This window comes from Athene cunicularia (assembly GCF_003259725.1).
Source record: "Athene cunicularia isolate RWA chromosome 17 unlocalized genomic scaffold, athCun1 chr17_part1, whole genome shotgun sequence".
NCBI lineage: Eukaryota > Metazoa > Chordata > Aves > Strigiformes > Strigidae > Athene > Athene cunicularia.
Genome location: NW_020799122.1, coordinates 5266364 through 5289584, shown reverse-complemented (window position 1 = coordinate 5289584; position 23221 = coordinate 5266364). Strand labels below are relative to the sequence as shown.

The window sequence follows — 23221 nt, the reverse complement described above, 5'->3', positions numbered from 1 at the left end:
GCCCCCCCCCCCACGGCCTCCCCCCAGGCAGAGCGGGGCGAGGGGCTGCGGCTTTAGTGCTACCACCACACACACCACTCCTAGAGACAGCCCAGGCCACGGCACAGCGGGCGAGGGAGGTGCTGGGAGCCGCCGGGGGAAGCCCTCACCAGCCACCGGGGGGAATTGCCTTTTCACAGTCTCATCATGTCAGGGTTTGTTTTAAAACCTTATTTACAAAGGAATACGCAAGCCTTGCTTCCTGCGTGGAAGGCTGGGGATGGCAAAGCCTCGGCCGGACACGACACATGGCTCCAATGCCCTTAGTGCCATCAAAATGAAGCGTTTTGGAAGGGTTCTGGCTCGGCTGCGCGTCTCTCTGCACTTCAGCATTTGGCCACTGCAGAAGTCCTGTGTCTAAACCTTCAGGGAAATAATGAAGCTGGGCACAATCCTGTGAATGGGGCAGCGCTGCTGCGGCTCCCTCCTGCCGCCCGTCAGGCGGAGTTGCCGGCTGAGACTTTGCAATCTGGAGAAGGAAGTGCTTGCAACTCTGATTCACCCAGAATAAACAGAGAGGCTTTAGCAAACACGGAGCTGCTATTGAGAAATAAGTTAAGGATGCTCTGCCAAACACCCTGTCTGTATTCCTTGCGAGCCGCTGCCCTAAAACCGCCGGGTTTGGTTAGACAGAACTCTGTAAAAACCTGTGACCACGCAACACGGTGCCGAGAAAGGCCTCGCACGGCTGCTAAACCCCACAGCGTGGGCTCAAACCACGATCCACACTGTAAACCATCGGATGAGGAGAGAGGAGGGATGCGAAATGGCCTGGCCAGGGCTGCAGTGGGGAGGACACCCCGGGGGGGGGACACAGAGAGGGGACAGAGGGGCTGAATAAGGCACACCGAACGGACTGGGGTTGTCGCTGCTGGGTGGGAAATGATCTCGCTCTTCCACACCTGCCCCTGCCATGGGGGGCTGGGGACAGGGACCTGCTGGGGCTCCTGCTGAAGCGCACAAAGCACAGCACCAAGGGTTGGCCAGGTGGGGACCCCCTGAAAAAAACATTTGGCAACAGTGAGAGGAGAGAGGAGCAGGGTGGAGGGGACGGGGCGGCTCGGCGGGGCACAGGGCTCCTTCCCAGATCCCATTTCCAACCCCAGAAACGGACCCGCTGGCTCCTTCGCCCGGCTCCTGCGCCCGCCCCGAGCCTCCTGTCTTTCAGCACTTGGAACGACACTGTCACTGGTTGTGAGTTTTATACATACGGTTTTGCACTTTTTTTTTTTTCCTAGAAACCCACTGGTATTCAGACATGCATCAAAAAAATCCCCAATGGATTCTAAATACTAATATTTACAGTCTTGTATACTACAGCATTTACTGTGCAAAAGCTAGTACCATCACTAAAAGATACGGGCTCACGGGGCACGTGAACCACAGTACCTCGGGTAGTCAATGTTTCCAGGGTTTGGAGGGATTACTGTTACTTAAATAACGAGATCTGAGAGGAGGAGGGGATACGATGACTGGAGATGGCGGGTCCCTGCCCACATTTTCAGTGCCTCTTCCATATCTACGACCGGTGCCTTCCTCTCCCGTGAAGAAGGCGCCAGAAATCTGGGGTAAACCGAAGACCCCTGTAAACACAAGCAGCTCTCTGAAAGCAGAGCTCCTCCGGCAGGCAGCCCAAGACTCTCCCACCCTCATCTCCCAGGGGTGAACACGTGTCGAGGCGGCACTGCAGGGGAGACTCAAACCCTTGGCTTCCACGGCTGCTGCCTGCTGAGCACCACTCCGGAGACAAGTCTGTGGGTGCTGAGCTCTTGCCGACCCTCCTTTGCGGATGAAAACAAAAGCCCGGGTATTCCCGGGTGCAATCGCCCAGCAAACCGGGAACACGTTTGGATGGGACCCTCTTTCCACAAAGCTCTCCCCGGGTTTAAAGCTGATTCATGGCACGGAGGGGTGGGAGGAGAAGGAGGGCGAGTGCAGCGAGCACCGGCTGATCTCTGCCCTTCGCGGCCGACGCGCGCGGTCGCCTCTCGCCCGCGGCGAGAGCCCGACATTCCCACCCCCAGGGATGGCTGCCAGCTGGGAGGGAGTGTCATCCAGTAACAGGTACAAACATTGAACTCCAGTCTCATAGCTGCCCTTGGTGCGTCTGCGGAGCAATTCTCCTCGCTCGCACGACCCCTCCTCCTAGGTTTTCTCTTCTCGGTCTGTTTTCCGCCTCGTTATGTTCCGAGGTTTGATTTTGAGGGACAGTTCCCACAAGGCCTCCTCGGCCAGGTGGTCGCTGAAATCGTTGAAGAATGACACTATGTCGTCGTTTCTTTTGATGTCGTAATGTCTGGAAAACCACAGAGTAGGGCGGCAGTTAAACAAGGGGCTACCTGGGGACCTCTCCCAACTTTGAGCCACCTCTGCCCTGCTCTAAGGGACATCCAGCATTACCTGAGCCCAATATTCCTGACTGGTGTGACTCCAAAAAAAGGGGGAAACCCATCGTGCTCATCACTGAATTGGGGAAAAAAAAAAAGGGCCCTATCACATTGAAATCAGCGGTTAGATCTGCTGCCTCTGCTGCAAGGCAGCATTGAAGAAAACCCCGCAGGTCCTAGAGAACACAGGAACCAGCAACAGCAAAACCTGGCGGGAAAACTGTTGTGGGAAAGAGAGTAGCGGCAAAACTTTACTGCACTGGATCTCAAAACTAATATAGGAAAAACGTCTTCACAACTCTTAGTCATGGCTAACCTAGAGAGGAGAGGAGACTGTGCCCAGAGCCCTGTCCTTCCCAGGTCCCCTTACACCTCCATCATGATGCTCTGACTTTAGACTCCCTTCCCCTTCCATGGGGGCTCCGTGCCCCAGCCACAACCCCCCCACCAGTCCCCACCGTGGTGCCTCAAAGCCAGCCCTGCCCTCCCCGGGGCTGCACTTACACTTGTTGGAAGCACCTCATGCTGTCCAGGATGTTAAACTGCTGCCAGCGCTTGGAGAAGTTCACTTTGCTGTCAATGTAATCAGGGTTTCCCAGATGAACAAAGGTCAGGTCCTGCAGAATCAGGCCTCTGAAAGAGAGAAAGGCGCAGCAGGCCGGGGAGTGGGCAAACAAGTGCAGAGGTTAGTCACACAGGGGCGGGACAGCCAGGCAAAAGGCAGCTCCAGGCAATCTAACGGCCTCCCACTGCCATCAGCACTGCAACTTTAAACTCGAGGGAAATGTGCCCCCGGCAGCAGATGTGAGGGGGTGCAGGTGCAGGGCACCCACCACGCGGAGCTGAGGGACCCCTGCGGCGAGGCATGCCGAGGGTGCTCTTCCACCCTCCGTGGAAAGACCAGGCTGGAAGAAGGTCGCAATGGGAAGTGCCTGCCAGGGGTTAAACCTTCCCTCCAGTTTTATGCAAGAGGGTTTCCCTCATGTTGAGGTTTCCCTAACAAGGGAGTCACTGCTCCCTTCCTCCCTCTGCCTCCCCTGCTCAGCCATGTCTGCATAGCCCTGACATGGGCCCCTGACAGAGGAGATGCCATGTACGTACGCAACCTCTTCCTACAGAGCTCTTCCCATGGAAGAGAGCAAGAACAGGAGAAGTTTACTGGTGTAAACCCAGAGCAAATCTGGTCTCAGATCAGAGGGCTCTTATGGAGAAGGGTAATGGCTTCAACCTTTCATCTAGAAGCAGGGTGACAAGCAGACTCCTCGTTTACCAGCTCTCGCTGTCAGCAGAACCAGAGCTGCAGCAGAGGAGCAAGCAGCAGCTTGAAGCTGTGAGATCCACTGCACCTCATGGAAAAACCTGTTCTTCTGCACACAGTCCCCAAAGAAAAATAGTCAACTAAAGAAAAAGCATCATCTAAAGATCCAGACACTTGATCTTTCCTTTGCCATAGTCAATTCACAAAAGCTTTCTTTACAACTGCCACCCTCCCTCCTAAGCTACAGGAGAGGACTCAGGGGTTGGTGTGGCACATCACCCTCTTGTTCTAGATGTGGGGCAAAAGGCAAGTGCTGAGCTGAGCAGAACCTGCTGAGAAATCCTTGAAAGAACCATCTGCACGTGCTGAAGTAACGGCAGAGGAAAGAAGCTACCAACTCACAGGTAAGGTATGCAGGGAGGCTCCACATCAGCCAGAGCTGCTCGGTAGGCGCGGAAGGAGGAGGAGCTGTCAATCAGCGTACAGTACTCAGCCAGGCCCTGGCAGAACACAAAGCCCACGCTGACACCGCTGCTGAACCCCCCTTTTCTTTGTAACCTCCCCCCCGACAGCCACGCAGGCCAGGCAGTTAACGCCACCCTGCAGACCCTTCCAACTGATCTGCGCAGCCTGACCCCGAGTGCGTATACTCACAGCCTCACTGCCTCCAGCCTCACCTTCAATCTGCAGGGAGGAGGAGGAGGAGGAGGAGGAGGCGGCTGTTCTCACCTGTGCAGCCCTGGCACTCCCACAGCTGTCAGAATGCCCAGCAATGCTGCAGGCTTCCAGGGCCCAGTGGCATTAGAGCCCCTGGGGAGCAGTTATCCACCACCCCTCCACCTGGGACCTTGCGGAGCTGTTAACCCCCCCCAGCAGTTTCACTCTGTAACCAGAGTTATCTTCCTCCCCTGAAGATGAGAGCCCTCACTGCTGCTCACCTCCGAGGTTTGCTTCTGCCACTCCAGCCTTCGGATGGGTGCAGAGTCCAGTGCAGAAAGAATGGCCAAATAGGAATTAAAATTATTCAGCTTTCGTAAGTGCTGTGAAGAGGGAGAATATTCATTACTCTAGAGATCTGAAAAGCCTTCTAGCATCAAACAGCTCTGCCAACCAGAAGGTCCCACTCCCCCGCTCCTTTAAGGAGCAGCGTGTGTAATTCACAGCAAGAACCAAGCTGGTACCTTCATAATCTTTATAAATTTAAGGAGCAGCCTCTCTCGGTCTTGAGCCTTCTCTTGTAGCATAATTATTGAACGGACCCTGGAAGAACAGACAGAAAAAACCAGCAGATCTCAGATTTCTTCTTGTTTCATTTAAAAACCCAGTAAGGATGGGCCAACAATACTGGAAAGTTCATTTTATCTCCATCTTAAATGGAGCACTCTAATTCATAACAAAGACAGAATAACTTCAAGGATGACCACTATCACCCTTCACAGAGTGCATTTATTTGCAAGGGGAATGTCTGTTTGAAGGGCACAATGGTACTAACAAGAACTCCTGCGGGTGGAGGGCGCTGTAACAACCCTCCTGATTTTCTTTCTTGTGTGCTCTGGGGTCTTTGATGAGTGCCCTGCATGCACTTCCTGGCCAAAAATACATGTTATCCCACTTGTAACAAGGGAACCCAACCCTGCAAGGAAACTTTTGACTATGTGTAGGGCACTGGAGGTTAAGCACGGTTCAGTGCCACGGTTGTTCTGAGCTCCTTACCAGTAGGACATGTTATTAAAGTGCTCTGTGAACTGTGTCAGGTTGGGACTTTTCTCTTCATTTTGTTCCTTTGCCCAAAGCAAAACTTCTGGGATCTGTCAAAGAAGAGGAGAGGGGCGGGAAAATACCACACGTTAAAATGGAATTTCTGCTTCAAGACTCCCAGTCACAGCCTGTGGTCACAGCCGTTTGGTGACACAGGTTCAGCTGTCTCCTACAACCCAAGGGGTGAGCTTGGAGAGCTGGCAGGGGATACCAGAGATTGCAGAGGGTATGTGTTCAAATCCCTCCCACCACCCTCACCCCCTCCTCGCATCTGTACCTCAATTTTATAGAAGAGTTCAGCATCTAGCAGGGTCAGCTGCTCGGCTATTTCATGACTGTGGAAATCATGCAGGGTCCCTGGCCTGGAGGAAACAAGGATGATACAAAGGCTTGTGACCTGTTGTCTTTCCTTTCTTATGTTTTGGACTAAGAAAATTCTTGTCTCCTAAAGAAAGGGATGCCCTGTCTCTCAAAGGACCAAGATATGGTTATGTGCATCTTTCCTCACCTGGCTGCCACCCCACGGGCTGCAAGCGGTTTGATGGAATTGGCGTAGCTCAGCATTTTCTTCTGATCCACTTTATCAAGGATATTCTTGCGTAACACTCTGGCAAGGCTTAGCTCCCCGTTGCAGACCAGCCGGAAGACCAGGTCCATCAGCAGCTTGAGAATTTCCTCTGTCAACTCCACTAAGCTAAGACAAAGATGGAAAACCCAGGGAAGGCGTCAGAGCTATGACTCTGAGCTACAGAGTCTGTATCTGTACCGAGGCTTGTCACTCTTGCCCACATGCAGAACTGAGTGACTGAAATTCCTCTTCCCAGCTCTTCCTTTCCCAGAGATTCCCCTTTTACTGGTTATTTTAAAATAACTGACTCAGTGAGGACACACAGAGAACCTACAAGAGGGTTCAGCACTCTAGGTGTTTCACTGCTCAGGGCAGGGGATTCCATCTGTCATTGCAGATGGGGTTTAAAAAGCACATCTTCACAACCTTTTGTATTGTTACTGACCCCACACCTCCCACCCCAGAACAAAGAATGCAACTCACCACAGCTCGTCCACCACTCTCACCAGCACGAAGAAGGTGTTCTTACTGACTCGCTTCTTAAACGTGTCTGGGAAGTGGCAAAACTTCTCATATGTTGGTTGCAAATTAAAGAATCAATTTAATGTAGTTGAACCAGCATCAGTGCAACTAACAGTTGCCTTGATGAGTAGCATAGTATTAATTGGATAGCATACTATTCTGCCTTGGCTGAAAGTGGTGTTCGATTTCCAGGAGATAAGGGACACCGACATGGCTCTAACTAAGATGGTATTAGGCTGCCACCAGCTGCAGGTAGCAGGGGTGTGAGGAGGTACATGCACCTCGCAGAATCGGTGCTAGAAGAGCAGGTGTACCCTGAAACTGTTCTAAGGTGGGATTTAACGAGCAGCACTCCTCTGCTGTCATCTCCCCCACTGCTCTGTGACATCTGGTCTCAACAGATCTCAGGTGTCACCTCTACCTTCCTCACTGCCCAATTTGCTGCATTGGCAGGGGAGAAAAAGCTTCTGCCAGGCAGACAAATGGAAAGAGAAGAAGGTTATCAGTAAGTCAAGTATTGACAAGGGCCTGGAGGAATGCCCCAGCCAGTATTTTCACCGAGAGCTGCTCTGCAGTGAGATTTGCCGTGTCCTTGGCCGTGCTGATCCCAGCAGGAGCAGGGGAGCAGCAGCTCTGCTGCAGATGGCAGTGATGAGCTGCGACAGGACAGGGTGACGTCAGGCTCCCTCTGATGTGCGTGTGTTCAGGACCAAAGCCCACGGGGCCTTTGCACTGCCTGAACCAACCCTGACCCGCTCAGCTGATGGTGAAGGGAGCCACAGGAACAGAGCCAAAGGGAAGGAACTGCAGGCAGGGCACTCAATGAGAAGCCTTCTCCGCACTCTGCCAGGAATGCTAATGCTCACCCGGCCACGTAAGGGGCCCTCACCCCGTTAGTGGTTACAAGCTCAGTTCAGAACTGGGAGGCCAAGAGGACATTATCTGCTGTGCTGTGTTTCTTGTAATAAGAGAGAATAGGTCTTGATGGTTTAGTCATCTCTAGTATTAAAACTACACCAGGCAGCCCGATCCCCATTCTACAAATGAGATGTCCCAAACAAATGACCAATTCCCCAGTCATGTAGAGAAAATGTGAACTGCTTCTCCCCTGCCAGGGCCCTCAGGAGACTACTCTCAGGTCCAGTACTCCACCCTGCCTGGATCTGCCCAGCAGCATTTCCCATCTGCAGCACTCAGAGATGAAAGAAGTCCTGCCTGGGACACCTCCAGGGCACGCATATTACTGACCGCCTTGTCAGCAGGCTTTTGACCAAGCAACTTGCCACCAACACCATGGTGACCGCTCGGCTCCGATTCCTGGTGGGGGTGAACTGCCACTCATGCAAAAGGATATCTGTACTGCAGCTTCTTGATGAGCTCTTCAGGGGTAATAAATGTCCTGTATGTAGTCAGAAAGGCTTCACAGTACAGCACCAGATCTACAGAGAAAGACAAGAAATCCTGCTTTCAGAAAAAAGAAGCTTCTTGCAAGGCTGAATCCAGTCTAAGAGGAAGAAGACACGGACACATTTTGACTCGAATGGACTTTACAGAAATGCTGTGCTGTTGCTTCTTACCAGCAGATGGACCCTACGGCACAAGAGCAACAGTGAAACTGCCCTGTCCCCACCAGCCTGACTCCCATTTGCATCACTCAGGCTTGCCGTTTCACTTAGGCGACCACTAAAGGGGTTAGTAAAAAACACTTGTTTGGGGGACAGGAACTTTCAATAATGGGGTCAGGAAAAAATGGGGTTAAGACTTCGGGGATACTTTAAAGAGAAGAACTGATCATGAGAGGTTCTCTGTCTTTACTGCTTAGGCAGCACAGAGCCCTGCAGAAAGACATGGTCACTCTTCCCTCCTGATCAGGGACACACGTGTTTTGACACGATGATATGGTGCCGCAGACCCTATGCCCTTGCTGTGTTCCAGGGAATCTGCCCCATGACAGTGTAAATAGAAGATTATTTTCAACCAAAAGAATAAACTGCATTGCAAAAACTGACGCTACCATGACCATGACGCTGCCACAACGCAGACTGATGCGGTGAACGCAGACAGCTTTTGTTTATTAATGTGCAGCAGTGGGTGCTACAGGCCCCAGAACTGCAAAGGCTTTGGCCATCAGCCTGGGCACAAGGGAGGGAGTTTGAAAAAGCAGGAACTGCAAATGGGAAAGAAGATTTCAGGTTAAGACTGCAGTACACGTGCAGTCCCAGGCAAGGGTTGGTCACTGTGGACAGTTTCAAAATGGAAACTTGCTAGCCCTGGTATAAAACCACACAGCACTGCAGGCTGTGTGTGCACTGGGAGGGCACACTGTTCCTGCCCGGCTCGCTGCAACTGCTGGCAGAGCCTTGGTAGCCCAGATGGGGAGAAAAGGCTTCTGCCCAGGCGAGGCTGTGCACATAAAGCTCACTTCAGCCAGGACAGGGATCACCCCACACCCGTGTGCTGCAGCATCCATCCGCTGCGCGTGGAGGGGCGGAAAGCAGGGCACGGTGTGTCAGCTGTGCCTCTCCACCTGCGCGCTGCTCTTGGCAGGAGCCTGACAGAGGCGCTGCCTCCCCCTGCTCTTAAATCAGAGAGTGCTGCTGCCTTCTGGTTAAAGACAATCAGACATAAGCTCTAAAGCTGGAGGCTGGGTGGTCATGTCAGGGGTGAGTCCTAGGCCTCGTCCAGCTCTAATCCCGCACTCAGGGTAAGCACATGTGGCTGTGAGCACTTAACTGACCATGGATTTTATTCCTAAAGACCGCAAGTCTCTCTTTATCCCTTATTTCATTTAGCTCTTTTAGAAAACTCAAATGGACAAGAAGCATCATGCAACAGGGCGTGGAGTTACATTTATTCTGGGTTCCCATCTGCCCAAAAGGCAACGTGAGGTAATACAGCTGGTCTGCTCTGGCACTTGAAGCTGCCAAGAAATTCATCTTTAAAGGAAAGCCTCTTAACTATACCCCTCTGTGCTGTTCGGCTGATTGATTTACAAGCCCTGAATTCTTCTCATTGTAAGCTTAATTCATTAACCCTCTCAGTCACCCAAACATTGGGTTAGCATAGCACAAATTCCTCCATGCTCCATTCAGCGGCTTGGCAGAGCCTGTGAGGCTCAGCTCTGTGACTATTCTGAGAAACGTGCCGCACAGAGCTCCCTCCACCCAGCCGCTCTCCCCGTCCCCACTGCTGTGCATTGAAAATCCTGCTCTAGTTTTTTCCTAGTCTTGAGAGGTTCTCCACGGCTCTCGCCTCACTGCTTGTGGCACCCTCAGAGCTCCCCATTCAGGAGCTGGAGGTCTAGCACCCATCCCTTTACCAACTAGCTGTCTGTCAACAGGAACAGCAGGGAAGTTCTTCCAATGCCGTGCTTGTTCTGGAGAACAGCAGGAATAAATCACAGTTTCTCATTCCAGTTTCAGCATTTTTATAAGGGGTATTTCCACCATCTCATTTAGACTATATTTTTTTTAAAATATACATATTTAGTCTTGCCTCCTCCTCTCTAGTGTGTTCCTAACTTTGGACCTGTCTGCCTGGATTTGCTGCCCAGTGTAAACAGGGAAATATAGCTGTGAGGGGAAGGATTTTCTTGCTAGCTCAATGGTGCTGGTAGTAACTGCAAACACCTTATGCTACAGTAAAACCCTGCCATTTAAAAATGCACATGGAAGGTATTTCCCCTTTGACTATCAAATCTCTAAAATACGAGTGTTTCAGTGGGTCAGTGCATGTTGCCTTGCATCCCAGGAGATAATTCTGGTTAAGGCCATCAGCACAAATGTGTTCGGCAGGTTCAAAATCAGGCTCCGGAAACATGACAAAAGTTGTCTGCGCCACAGGTCTTGGAAAAGAGCTGCTTCGTGTGGGTGTGACTGGGTTTGGCAAGATAAAGATTGAACAAATCTAGACCTACGGGTTGTTAAACTCCCTTTTCCTCCACCGCGTTTCCTTTCTTGTACTGTGGAACTCCTCTCTGAACTGTTCTGGGTGGCTACCAGCACGCAAGTGGTACAGAGTGGGATCAGGAAATTGAAAACAAGGGGTGTGAGCAGAGCAGCTCCCGGACAGCTTGCCCAATGCCCACGGGTACTGCGTTAGATCCAAACCAATGTCCCTCCTCTTCTACTTCGATGCAACGGTCACTCCAGCAACTCCTACGACACCACGCCCCTCAAGTTCAGAGGGCAAGGAACACCTCTGAAAACAGGATCCATGCCACAACAGGCTGGTCACACCTGCACTCGCAGAAGGCAGTGGCCCACCTCGGCAGGTATGGAGACACCAAGGCGGCAGTGTCACCAAGTCCAGTGGTGCGCCTCGCCTTCCAGGTCTGGGCAAGGCCTCTGAGGAGTTAATACCATCCCTGCTGCTAAACGGAATGAACAGGCGCTTATCCAGCTTACCTCTGTGTCAAAGATAAGCACAATCCCCCCCCTCCACCCCGGTCCCGCTGCCCGCAGCCACATGGCAACTGCGCACACCACAGGACGCAGAAGTCCAGCAGCAAAGGGCTGCGCTCCCCAGCTCCGTTTTGGTGTGTGCACTGTACCTTTCCTGTCAGTCTCTGTTGCATGCACTAACAAAATGTCTCCAGATCCACCACGAACATCTGGCCCATCGTCTCCCTGCAATGAGAACGGAAACACATTAAGCACGGCCTGAGCTCCCTTCGGCCTGGTTTACCATCTCTGGAGTTCAAGCTCAGCAGTAACTGGCAGAGCACACAATGTTCCTGGCACTGCTCACAGCGCAAGCTGGGACGTGGTCTTCAGTGCTGGGCTAATCCTCAAATTTGATTAAAGCATTTGGTGTCCCAGATGAGGATCTGGGCTGATCCTCACTCAGGGTCTCTGACTCCTTAAGGCCAGGCTGTGAAGCTCAGTGAAAGCTGAACCTTCTGTCCACAGAAGGAGGAACAGAAATGTCCCAGACTCCCAAACGCTCCCAGAAGACCATTAACAGAGCAGTAGCACCATGTGAACTGTCTCAAAGTGCAGGATCACGTACCACAGGGCCCATGGGGTGAGAGGTCATGCATTCAACTTGCATGTTCCTGGAACATCAAAACCTAGCAAATTAATTCCCTAATCTGGAACTATTTGGCTGGAGGTCACCTGAAGTGATCCAGTAAATGGGAGCAGAAACCAGCCCTGCTAACTGCTTGACCCCTGCCTTACCACTCTTTCTTCTAGATACTGCAATTCACAACTAAAAATATGCAAAACTGATCTATCACTCAGCCAGAAGTTCCCACACTGCAGGAAATGTCTTGCAGTGGCATTTCTATACTGTTTCAAACATGTAGACCACAAAGAAAAGAAAGAAAAAAAGAAGTAAAGGGTTGACACAGATCTGCCAGTCCCAAATGTCCAGAAATCACTGATTTTTAATCGTTTTTTAAAGGAAATATTCCTGTTGAGGGGAGTGGAGTCATGTCTGATTTCCCTTAGACACGTCTTTGTCATTTAAACATGCAAACCACTAAAAAACCCCACGGATTAGAGCTGTAGAGCAGCTGTGTCGAAGATGTGAATTTTTCAGGTGACCCTCTGGCAAGACTCATGAAATACTACTTAAGGAATGAGTAATAGCTTCTCACTCTCTCCTGCACATCTCGGCTGACCAAAGAACACTCCTAAAATGCCAGTAAATGATACATTCTCTCTGATTTTCAGACCAGCCCCCTGACAGCCTGAAAGCTTCAACAGTGTGCATATTCCCTCAAGCTGCATGTCAAAGACAGCTTGGTTTGAGAGCAATAGTGAGCAAAGCTGTCTGGGAGTGCACCCAAGGCTAGAAAGAAAGCCATTTCTCAGATACAGAAACAGTTACTTTGGCTGCTCTTCCACATCAGTAATGTAACGTCCTCCTCGGGAAATGTGCTAAACCTGCCTTCAGACTGAAAGGCCAATACCATAAACCTGCACCTGGACTTACTGTGCTCAGGCTCTCAGGTGTTTCATTTCAGACTGTAGCATTCTGAAGAGGTGGGAAGGAGCAGACTAGGAAAAGGGCACAAAGATGAGCTGGTTTTTAGAGATATCTCACGCTTTGTTAAACCCTCGCTCAGCGCTGATGCTCCCTGCCTGTACCAGAACCTCAGACTTTCACAACAGCCTGCACACATAAGGCTGGAGCTGCATACCACTTCTGCTGCAACCTAGTTTTTCCTGTCAAATAAAAGCTGATGCCTTGTTTGTGCACAGAGAATCAGATTTCAATACAGCATAAACCAAAGAGTATGAAAGCAAACCCTGAATGCACCCACCTCCTGCTTCAGTGTTAACCTTGCCATAATTTCACTGTGGTCGATAAGGGATAGCTCATCTACCTCTTCCTCCAACTGTGATGATTCCAAAGCATCTGGTGACTGCTGCTGCCTGTAAAATAATAGGCAAATACCCATCAGTGCCATCGCCCATCCAGGGGAAGGGATGCTGGGTCCACCTGAGCTCTCAGTGTACAAACCTTCATTAAACAATGGTACATACACAGACAGTCTGGAGGTAAATCTTTTGCAAACTAGCCCAAATGTCTAGCTCTAATTCTGTTGCTTTGTACATCTCTTGAAACGATAAACCTTTAGGACCTGAATGCTTGTCTGCTGCATTTCTGGCAGACAGGATTTTACCACGCCCTGCGTAAATACACACTGCCATGTCTCCTTAATCCACCAAATTTTTAGTGCACACAAATCTAAGCCCTTCCTCAAATGTACAGAGACTGAGCATACTCTATGCATATATATATCTTAGTCAGCTCATGACCCACTGAGCTGCTCCAAGGGGAGAGGACAGGCTCTCTTTTTGCAGGAAAATAGAGCAGAGAGCTCTGACCACTTTTTTGGTGTACATCCACAACTCCAGTATTCCTACCCCCAAGGGCTGGTACTCTTGTGCCTGGACACATGCTGTCTGCGCCTGTATTCCTGAAAAAAAAAGTATGCATGGACTTTAGAGCTTTCCCCAGGCACAGGCCAAAATCCTGTGCACCAGTCAGTACTTTCAGCAGATAGTAAGCTTTGCAGAGCACTCTTGCATTGTCTCATTCACTGCAGGGATTAAAACCCTCAAACCTGCAGGAAAATGGGGGAGGGAAGTTGGCTGTCACACACAAAACAATGCTGTTCTCTATTTTTGCTTTAGAAATGCAACTGAAGAGCAATCTCAAGCAGCAGGGAAGCACTCACTCCACTCCTCCTGAAGCCCATCTGTTACAGCCCGAACCTCTTCATTTACATAGACAAATGATAGCTAAGAGCATTAGAAGGGATATAAAGCCTCCTGCTTCGGGGCCTCGACAGCCTTTAACTAGCAGGGTTAGGAAGAAATTCCCCTCTGGAAGACTATTTCCCAACAGCAATACAGACTTTTATTTTTGCACGTTTCCCTGGAAGCAGCAGAGAGCAGCCAGTGTCAATGACAGGACTGCCAATTAGATGGACTTAGGATGGCTACCACGGGCTGCATTAACCCCTTGCAGGCTCACCGAGTTAAGTAACATCATCTTGTCAGGATCCTCCTTGTTCAGCAGGATCCCACCGCTCACCAGTTTTGAAAAAAAAGGTGGGCTTAAAGTTTAAAGAATATGGAGAAGGTTGAGGGCAGAACAGGCAGCTCCAAGGTCTGGTAGAGGGCAGGGCTAACCAGACGATGGTGAGTCTCTACCCTTCGAGGCTGGGAAGCAGGAGGAAGGACCAGGAGAGCCAGGCTCACCTTTCAGCACCATCTTTGCCTTCCTTCCCCATGGCACTGCTGCTGGAAGTGGAGTCTTTGGAGTGGCTGTCTTTGACAGAGGGAGATTCCTGCGAAGAGAGAGAAGTTTTTCATTATTACATGGGGTCCCACACCACAGCTAGCCTTGCGTTTACAGTCTGCCTGCCTCTAAATGGCCCTTTACTGTAAATTCCTACAGAGCTGTTAAAGATTGATGCATGTTAATGCCAAATGCCAGGAAAACACAGGAGTTAATTAGACAGGAAATTTGGGACCATCTCTGGAGACTAGTGTAATTAGTACTGTTTGCTTTTAACATTGTGAAATGATGCTGAAAGTTACAACACAAGTCAGCTGTTGTCTTGGATTTTAACCCTCTCATGACATTTTTTTTTTCCCCCAGTCCTTACTGTTGAAATACAATCGTCTGCTGCTTTAATCAGAATTGACACAGCCAGCTCTAAGCTCTCCAGTTTCAGTTCCCCTCCTAATCACAGCCCCCAAAACACCGGCCTGCCTTAGGGGGCAGATGCACACTGCCATTCCTACCTCCCTTCTCTCCCACCAGAAGTTTTTCACTTCACAATTCACAGCTGTGGAAATGAGGCTAATGCAAAAAAGCAGAACCATCTGAACCGGCGGCATGGAACAGCAGGTAGAGAGCTCAAAGCAAAGATACAGCATTTTAAATTAGCCATTTTTTAAGGAGACAAATAGCCATGAACGGCAAATGGGAATATTAATCTAACAGTGCTGGAGTTCAGAATTATTTAACATCATGCAGACTGAAACTTGGAAATTCAACCTGCTGAACAGACAGGACTTAAACCACCTACACAGTAACCATTCGGCCTGGGAAGCACACTGGTGAGCTTAGGTTTCTTGGTGTCTGCAGAACTTTTCCAGACTATATCTAAAGCCCTCTGCCTCAAAGTTGGGAACCAGCTTGCAGCTGCCTAAAAGGATGGGCCTGCCTAGATGTGTCTCCTGAAGGGAAGTGATGGGAGCACTATCTCTTGGCATATTTAACACCAGTATGGAAAAAGGTCTTGGAGACATCCTGTAGAAGATGTGCCTTCCAAGATGAGGGCAGGCAAAAAGATCACTACAGACCTCTGCTGCTGTTTCCTATGATCCAACAGGAAGATGGTACCTCCCTGTGATGGAAAACGCCCTGTCTCCTCTAGGAAATATCCAAGATACGAGCCTTGAGTAAAGGAAGAAACTGCGTGCGTGCAATTACAAGGCTAAATCAATCACTTACTTTGTATCCAAACAGCGAAGGGAAAAAAGAATTTAGAGCACAAGGCTTTCAGTATTATAACTGGGAAGCCAAAGCAGTTACAAGAATAGACACAGTCCCAGGGTGATACTGGTCACAGAGTGCATCTTTCTGGAAGGGAACCTCACGCAAGCAGCTCCAAACAGACAGCAAAGCGCAAACAAAACAACGTGGCAGGAAAAGCCATCCCTACCTCCTGCCAGGGCTCACCGCGACCCCAAAAGCATTTCCTGCTCTCCACCCGGACCAGGAGGCCACCCAAGCCTGCAAGCCAGGAGTGGGCAAGCAGAGGACCACCAGCAAGGGAGCTGGGGCAGCAGGATGGACACAGGAGCTCCACGGTGTGCAGAAGAGGCCGGTGCCAAGCGCGTCAGCCCCGGCGTGAACTCAGCATGCACCAGGCAGCCCCTTCCCGGTGTCTGGCCCTCTGCGGGTTACTTACTCCTTCAGAGCGAGGGAGTTCCCCGTTGCTCTGGCCAGAGGAATACAGATTGACGTATTCACCCTCACCAGCCTCCTCACTGGCGTTTTCACTCTAAGGGAGACAGGATGAAAGGAAATACGTGATGGTGCCCCCCATCAGCACTTAGTTACTGAGAGAACGTGCCCACGGGCTGGGAGGAGAAGTGAGTTCAGTGTCTGCTATCAGTGTCTGGGAGCCCTTCCTCTGGCTCAGCGGCCACCACTGGCCACCGAGGCTGTACCTTCCCAGGGGTAATTACTTTCTGGTTCTTGAGGACTATCCTGAAGGCCCTGAGCTGCAGCAAGACAGCAGCTTTGCAAGAGCTGCTATGGGCTCTGTGAGAGACTGCGAAGGTGCAATATGCACGTGTGGGTTTCAAGGTTATGCAAGCCGAGCATTCAGAGCCTGACAAAGCGCCCATCCTACCGCGCTGGTCCTGTTGCTAAACGCACATCAGCCCTGCAGCCCAGAGGGAATCAAATTTATCTCCTAAACTATGCTACAAGCACAGACTGGAGCCATCTAGCCAGGCTAAACCGAACTCGAGAGCTTCTGGGCTGTAACAAGGACCCAAGGCAAGGAAGATGCAACAGCAAGGTCAGGTCCAAAGTGTGAAAACCTGATCATTTACTCTGCAACCAGTGTCCCTGATGAGGCAGCGCTAGCATGCACTGTGCTGACAGCTCTAATCCCATCAACTCCAGCCTTTGCAGCAAACGAAAGAGGAACTGCCTTGAAAACGAGGTGTTTAGAAAAGCAGCTGTGATGGACAAACCTGATCAGTGATCTGCAAAACTGATCTGGGTCTGCAAACTAGTAGTGTGAGAGCAGCGTTAGTCTAACTTCACCAACACATGATGCTTTACACTACCCCAGGCTGCCAGCAAGCACACAGCTCGGGCTGCTGGTAACTGGAAAGAGGGAGCCTGGAGAGAGCAACAGGTTTATGCACAGGAGAGACAGAGCTGGACTGCACCCACTGCTCCTGGGGCTCACCAGGGACTTAGAGGGGAGTAGGGCAGCAATCGCCAAATCCTGCCACAGCAGCAACTGCAGGATGTGAACCACTGTTGGGAGTCTGCGTTTGGAAACCACCAACTTCACAAAACACTTCTTTACCTTCCTCAGCTTTGTATTACAATTGCAGGAAGCTACAGCAACTTCTCTCTCCCCTTCAGCACCATCTGACATTTTATGTTTTCTACATATGTGCTAACGTTTTCTCAAACCTGCTGAGATTATTCATTTTTAATAGCCATGATTTTTATATGAAATTACCTCTCTGCAATTCACACACACACATCTGGAAACTGGACTAGATCATATTTAGCATGTATTAATACAAGAGACATTTGCTTTCAACAAACAAATAAACTCAGCCTTGCGTTAAGGAGAATTATCTCTTTGGATAGTCTCACCGAAGGCGTCTGAAGAGAATCAGTGAAAGAGGTTTCAGAAGGAAGGCAGACAGGAGCATTCCCGTTAAAGCTGCTCTCCTGAGAAGAGGAGTTTGGCACATCCACAGTGCTGGGTGACTGGCTGGCTGTGGCGGGCACCGCTAGGTCAGAGCTCTGAGATGGATGGACGGGCGGGAAAGGTGGGGTGGAACAGGAGGAGGAGGTAGAAGAGAGGAAAGGAGGTATGGAGACTTGATTGTGAGGCACAAAGTCCTGGGAGTAGGACCTAAACACAGATTTGTACTACAGGATGCAGAGACGTACAACACAAAAACAAAGAAGATGGGGAAAGGAAAGAGACAGACAAAAGAAAAAGTAATTAGATTGGCAGCAGCGTAGCAGTGACAGCACAAGGCATTTCTAAAACAGGCACCTCTCTGTCGAGAGGCCAACCTGAACACAGGCAGCACCATTTTATCATCCACACGCTAGAGCAGGAATTGCTACCTGGGACAAGGGACAAGTCAGCCATTTTTTTCATGGAGAGGCATGTTCTTGCACAAACAGTAGCTCGACTGTTCGTCTTGCAGACGGAAAGCGGGCACCAGGGTGTTACCTGCAGGTATCCAGCCTTCGCTCGGCAGGGGGAAAGCCTGGATATCTCAGTACTGCTCATGGCAGCGACCCTGAAAATCACTGGAGTGGACAAAAGGATGTGAAGGCATACAGAAACCACGACTGTGAGCATGCTGGAAATATCTAGATAGAGAGAAGTACTCCAAGTGCTTATTGCTTTTCTGGGATTTTCCACAGGATCCAAATTTAAGATGCCATTTGCTCCAGCCCTGTAATTTAACAGCTACTGTGTCAAGTCTGTTCCAGAACACACGCCTCCCAGGGAGGAGTGGCTGGATACTGTCTTCAAAGTTACACTGAAGGATAAAAGAGATTACACACTGCTACTCCTTCCCATTTGAGAAACATAGGGAGCAAAAATGATAATTGGCCTCAGGAGCGATGAATTCCTTATCAAACCGATCCTTTAATGCAGTGCCTTGAAAAGTCAGCTGAAGAGATCATCTGTGTAAAGCTTTATTTCACTATCTCTCCTAATCATCAGATTACTGTTCAGATAATATTAAACAGGGTGCAGTGGGAATATAGTGTGCCAAGAAAAACAAGAGCAACCCTCTGTCTTTTAACATCTGGTGCTAGTAAGATAAAAAAAAAAAAAAAAAAAAGACAATAATGCTTAACCTGCTGGAGAGGAGTTTATTTTAGAACCTGTAAAGCTCAACCACTAGCGAGATCTGTGTTGTAGCCAAGTGGACTGAAGGAAGAATCACATCATCCAAAAAAACCCACGCTGAAATAAAGCTCGTTTGAGCGATCTGCTGCAGGAGGACGGTGCATTACTGAGCTCTCAGGAAGCACACACACAACTTGCACAAACCAGGCTGAAAAGTGACACCGCTGTGATGTAAAAAGGAGAAGGGGAAACAAAGGCATCAATTAGAGAATTCAGGCTACATTTTCTCAGGAGAGTTGAGCGGGTGCTAAAAAGCAAAGCTCAGTCTTGTCACCTGAGCTGCAGCAGCAGCAGCCAGCTCGGCAGTGGTATTTTTGTTTCTACCTAGGAAAGATGTGAGTTTAAAAATCTAAACTGAGAACAGCCTCGGGCCAGAAGCCTGGGCAAAAAAGCTTTTCCACTACAAAGGAAAGGAAACTTAAAGGTCAATGGCTAGACTTTACCTTCCACCACCTTAATCCTCCGCTGGTTGCCCTCCGCTGTGCATGGAGTCCGGCAGTGCTCTGGGTGTATTCTCGGGGCCCAAACCAAATAGCAGGCCATAATACAGAGGAGCAGAGGGAGATGCTTTGGAAAGAGAGCTTAAAAGACTACTGAAAAATAATTAAAATGCAAATCCCTACCACATGCCTGTGGCTAAAAGGAGACTGGCTCTAGGACAGGCTCCTCTCTCTTCCTGCCCATTTCTTTCCGGATGAGCAGCCCTGGCTCCAGGGACACTGTCAGCTTTTGGTGCTGCCTCAGTAACAATGACAAGTCTAATCTCTGTATTTACTTTCTGCCTGGATAAATGCTCTACATTTATTCATTTTCACTTGCATGGCACAAAACACTAAATCCCTCGTAAGACGCCAGGCTCATGACATCATCTTGGCTCAGCAGATTCATTATGCCTGCCCCGTCTCCCTGGTATTTCATGATCTCACCAGCACTAACATGCCAACTATCGCCCCAAGTCCCAGGCTAGACCCCAAAAACAGAACAGGAGCAAAGCAGATCGAGAACGTCTAATCCCACCAACCACTGCTGCAATGGCTCAAGAAGGAACTCAACAAACTGCTGTCCCGATAACGAGATCCTCTGCTCCAGTAAAGGAAATAATTTGCTCAAACAGGAGCTATGTGCCAGCTCCCCTAGAGCTGGGCTTCCTGTACGCACACAAGACGGGCGGCATATGCTGTCCTTCACTTTGTAGTTGATAGACATCTTCCACCGAGGAGTCCCAGGGGTTTTTGTCTCTGACCTGCCGAACCCAGGGAAAAAGCCAGGCTTTTGCAAAGCACCAGCGGAGCTCACGCAGGGCACACTGAAAGGAAATTACTGTCCTCAACCGAGTCACTGTGGGACAGGCAGCACCCTGCGAAGCTCCCACGCTGCGTGATGGTGCTGGCAGGGTTAGTTCAGGCCAAATGCTGGCTGGGAGGCTCGGCAGCTGAGCCACTGCCTGGTACACTGCCGGCAGGCTGAGCTAGCCACTCTGCGAGATGAAGGACTGCTTCTGAGACAGGAAAATTTGCAGGGCTTCTGCTTTGCATAGTTTCAGAGACATTAATCCCAATTCAAAGGCAATTTAGAACCAAATATAACGTAGCATTGCTTAAATTTTAGAAGTTTGAATGTGGATACGTTACTACTGACAAACACTATATATTTTGACAAACACTATATATTTATCTCTCCTCAGCCTCATCAATAACACCTTTACAAAACAGTATTTTGGCATACAATGTGTTGAAAATGCTGGTTTAAAGCCCAGGTACCCAGGAAAACACATTAATCTTCATTATGTGATCCGTGAACAATCATTTAAGGATGCAGACATGCTCTCAGCATGCTGTTAACAAAGGGAACAGTGCAGAGAAGCCTTTGGTACGCTGGCGTTAATTACCCAGGCTGCTCTCAACTTCCAATCTCGTAAAGTTGCATCTTGTAGAAAGCGAGCCAGGGAGCCCCCTCCTTCCTCCGGAGCCTGCAAGCAGCTCTGGAATTCCAGCTATGCAGCCGTGCTGGGACAAGAGCCAAGAATGAAGCATACTTTTAAAGGGGAAAAAAACCACCCTGTGGTGGAGATGATGTCCATATGTCATCCATTCCTGCTGCTCCCCAGTCCAGCCCAGCCCAGCCCAGCCCAGCCAGCAGCTGCAGCAGGAATTGTGGCAATGATTTCCACCGGGTTTGGGTGTTGTACATCCCTTGGAAGCCCTGTCATCCTTGAAAAGACATACTTTTTTTGGGAGGGGACAGTCCATTCAACAGAACTGTCACAAACTAGTCATCCTCTAGTCCTCCCCCCAAGAAATCACAGGCAACAGTTTATCTTGGAAACAAATCAGCACTTGCTTCCTAGAGGTTTCTTGCAGGGTCAGTAAGGCCTCGGTTATGACTGTACTGACACAACCTCCTACTCATGGCTTTGCTTTAAGTACTTTGAAATAATCTCTGGGAAAGCTAGAAAGCGAGGTGCAAAAAGCTAGCAAAAAGCTAGAAAGAGAGGATGCTTTCCTCTGTCCAAACTCCAGCCACTCTGCCAGGCTCCCACCACAGGACCAGAAGATGGTCTCCCAACATGAGTGATCCTGACCTACAATGGCAAATAGCCAACACGGGGAGAAGAGAGACATCCTCTCCTCTCACTAATAAAACAGATTTAAAAAAAAAAAACACACTTATCTGCCACTTGGGAAGTACTTCCACAAAGCATGCTTTGAGCTGGGAGCAATCTCATCTCCTGGGTACTGCAGGAAGCTAACATGCCCGGATCTGAATGTTTACCACACACCGTGACACAGAGGGGTCTTCCAGAGATGGCATCTTCCAATGTTTTCAATTTGCTGCCTTTGATTTTTTGCAACGGTCAGTATTTTAGAACAGCTTTCCATCATTAGCAGCAGTGTTACAGGATGTCCCAAAGGTCAATGACATGATGACCGTTTATTTGGATTAGATGGCAGGAGATAAGCACTCTAATAGAAAACTTATTTCAAGAGTGATGCTTCTCTACATTCACCAGGCATGGCTGACCACAAGTAACAGGAGACAGGGTGTTTATATGCAGAGAGTCACTAGTTGTGAGTTACAGCAGTCTCCATCCTAAATTCAAAGTTGAATTCAATTATATGGCTGACAGAGCATCTGCAGCATCAGCAGACGCAGCCTTTACCTTTTAAGCACAGACTTCTCAGTTACCCTACAGACATGTTCTGCCAAATTAATCTGCGATCCTGCCAGACACTCCCAGATCAGATAGAGCATCAGGGTTCCAAAACATGAAGCTATCAGGGGAAAGGATCAATCTTCTAGATCTCCTCTGCTCATGCTATTAAGAGAGCGATGTGGGCAATACGCCAGAACTGGATGCCCAAATTCTAACAGTACAGAACTATGTTCACAAAACACTGGGTGTTGCACAAAGCTGTTACACCCTAAGAATATAATTGCACAGACAACTATTGGAAAAGACTTCCTATCTCATGACACAATGCTGGGCTTCCAGGTACTTTTGCTAATGAGGAAGGAAATGCTCCTGCAATGAATGGCTGGAAACACAAGCTGCCAACGGAATGGCTTCAAGCACTGCCACCGGAAAGGCAGCAACTCCTCATGTCTGAATGTTTCTCAGCAAAGCCTCTGACCTGGCTGCACAGCTGACCTCCCTGTTTTCAAGCGGTGGTTAGCACAGCAGATGGATAGACGGGGCTTGCTGTTCCCTTGAGAAAGGGTCTCCTGGCTTCTGCACAAGAAAACACGAAGTCCAAACTTCTCTTTAAATGGGAGGGATTCTTGTACATCTTTGCAACAAAACAAATAAGGGGAAAGAAGGAAACATTTGTAAGATTTATTAACCATGCTATCATGCATCTCTCTTTTGAAACTATCAGGTCAGTTCAATGTGATTGCACCTACAGCATCAACCCTTGTTTAGCTTGTAGACAATACCACTGTATCTAGCAAGCAGATCTTTAAAAGGCAGAGCCTGGAGAAAAAGACAAAACCCCTAAAAAGTCAGTCCCACAAAAACTGCTGTGCATGTGGCCTAAAAAGTCAGACAGACCTCCACAGAGACCTGTAGTGCTCCAACTTCAAGAAAAATGCATAAACCACTACAGGATGTGGTTTTCAGAAGCAGGAGTCGGTGATGCCAGCATACAACAGCACTATTAATACCACCATCCAGGCCTGCCGTAGGCAGTGGAAATGAACACAAATGCAGAAGGAACACTAAACAGGAAAAGCAAAACAATACCTAGACCTCAGCAGTTGGTTAAATGGATGCAGATCTTTTTTTCTTTTTTTTCCCCTTCCTTCTGCTCCAGACTAAGAAGCCAAACCCCGTTTAGGACAGAAATGAACTCACACACTATGATCTCCCAGTCCAGGTTTGATCGTGGCTCCCACCATTGGGCCACCGTATGAATCGGAACAGCTCAGTCTCTGCTGAGGGCCAGAGCTGCAGCGTGTGTTGCAGACTGGAAGTCAGCTACACGAGCAGGGGTGAAGTGGGGAAAACATGCCATGCACAT

The 23221-nt window shown here is 49.5% G+C and overlaps 1 protein-coding gene across 9 annotated transcripts in view; it reads right to left on the bottom strand.

Annotated features, from left to right (window-relative positions):
* Positions 1–8: 8 nt before the first annotated feature.
* RAPGEF1 (Rap guanine nucleotide exchange factor 1) overlaps positions 9–23221 on the bottom strand; it is an 87572-nt gene continuing 64359 nt past the window's right edge. For 3 of the 9 annotated variants that reach the window (XM_026860563.1, XM_026860561.1, XM_026860562.1), the window contains exons 12-26: positions 17414–17695; positions 15975–16067; positions 14251–14339; positions 12804–12915; positions 11085–11160; positions 7887–7971; positions 6494–6586; positions 5951–6136; positions 5720–5804; positions 5398–5492; positions 4866–4944; positions 4623–4724; positions 4087–4184; positions 2931–3059; positions 9–2335 (exon numbers count right to left, since the gene is read on the bottom strand). In XM_026860563.1, coding sequence (XP_026716364.1) covers positions 2185–2335; positions 2931–3059; positions 4087–4184; positions 4623–4724; positions 4866–4944; positions 5398–5492; positions 5720–5804; positions 5951–6136; positions 6494–6586; positions 7887–7971; positions 11085–11160; positions 12804–12915; positions 14251–14339; positions 15975–16067; positions 17414–17695 — 1755 coding nt within the window. In that variant the 3' untranslated portion in view covers positions 9–2184. The remainder of the gene's footprint in view (positions 2336–2930; positions 3060–4086; positions 4185–4622; positions 4725–4865; positions 4945–5397; positions 5493–5719; positions 5805–5950; positions 6137–6493; positions 6587–7886; positions 7972–11084; positions 11161–12803; positions 12916–14250; positions 14340–15974; positions 16068–17413; positions 17696–23221) is intronic. The other 6 variants (XM_026860566.1, XM_026860567.1, XM_026860569.1 and 3 more) reach the window with 3 other exon arrangements.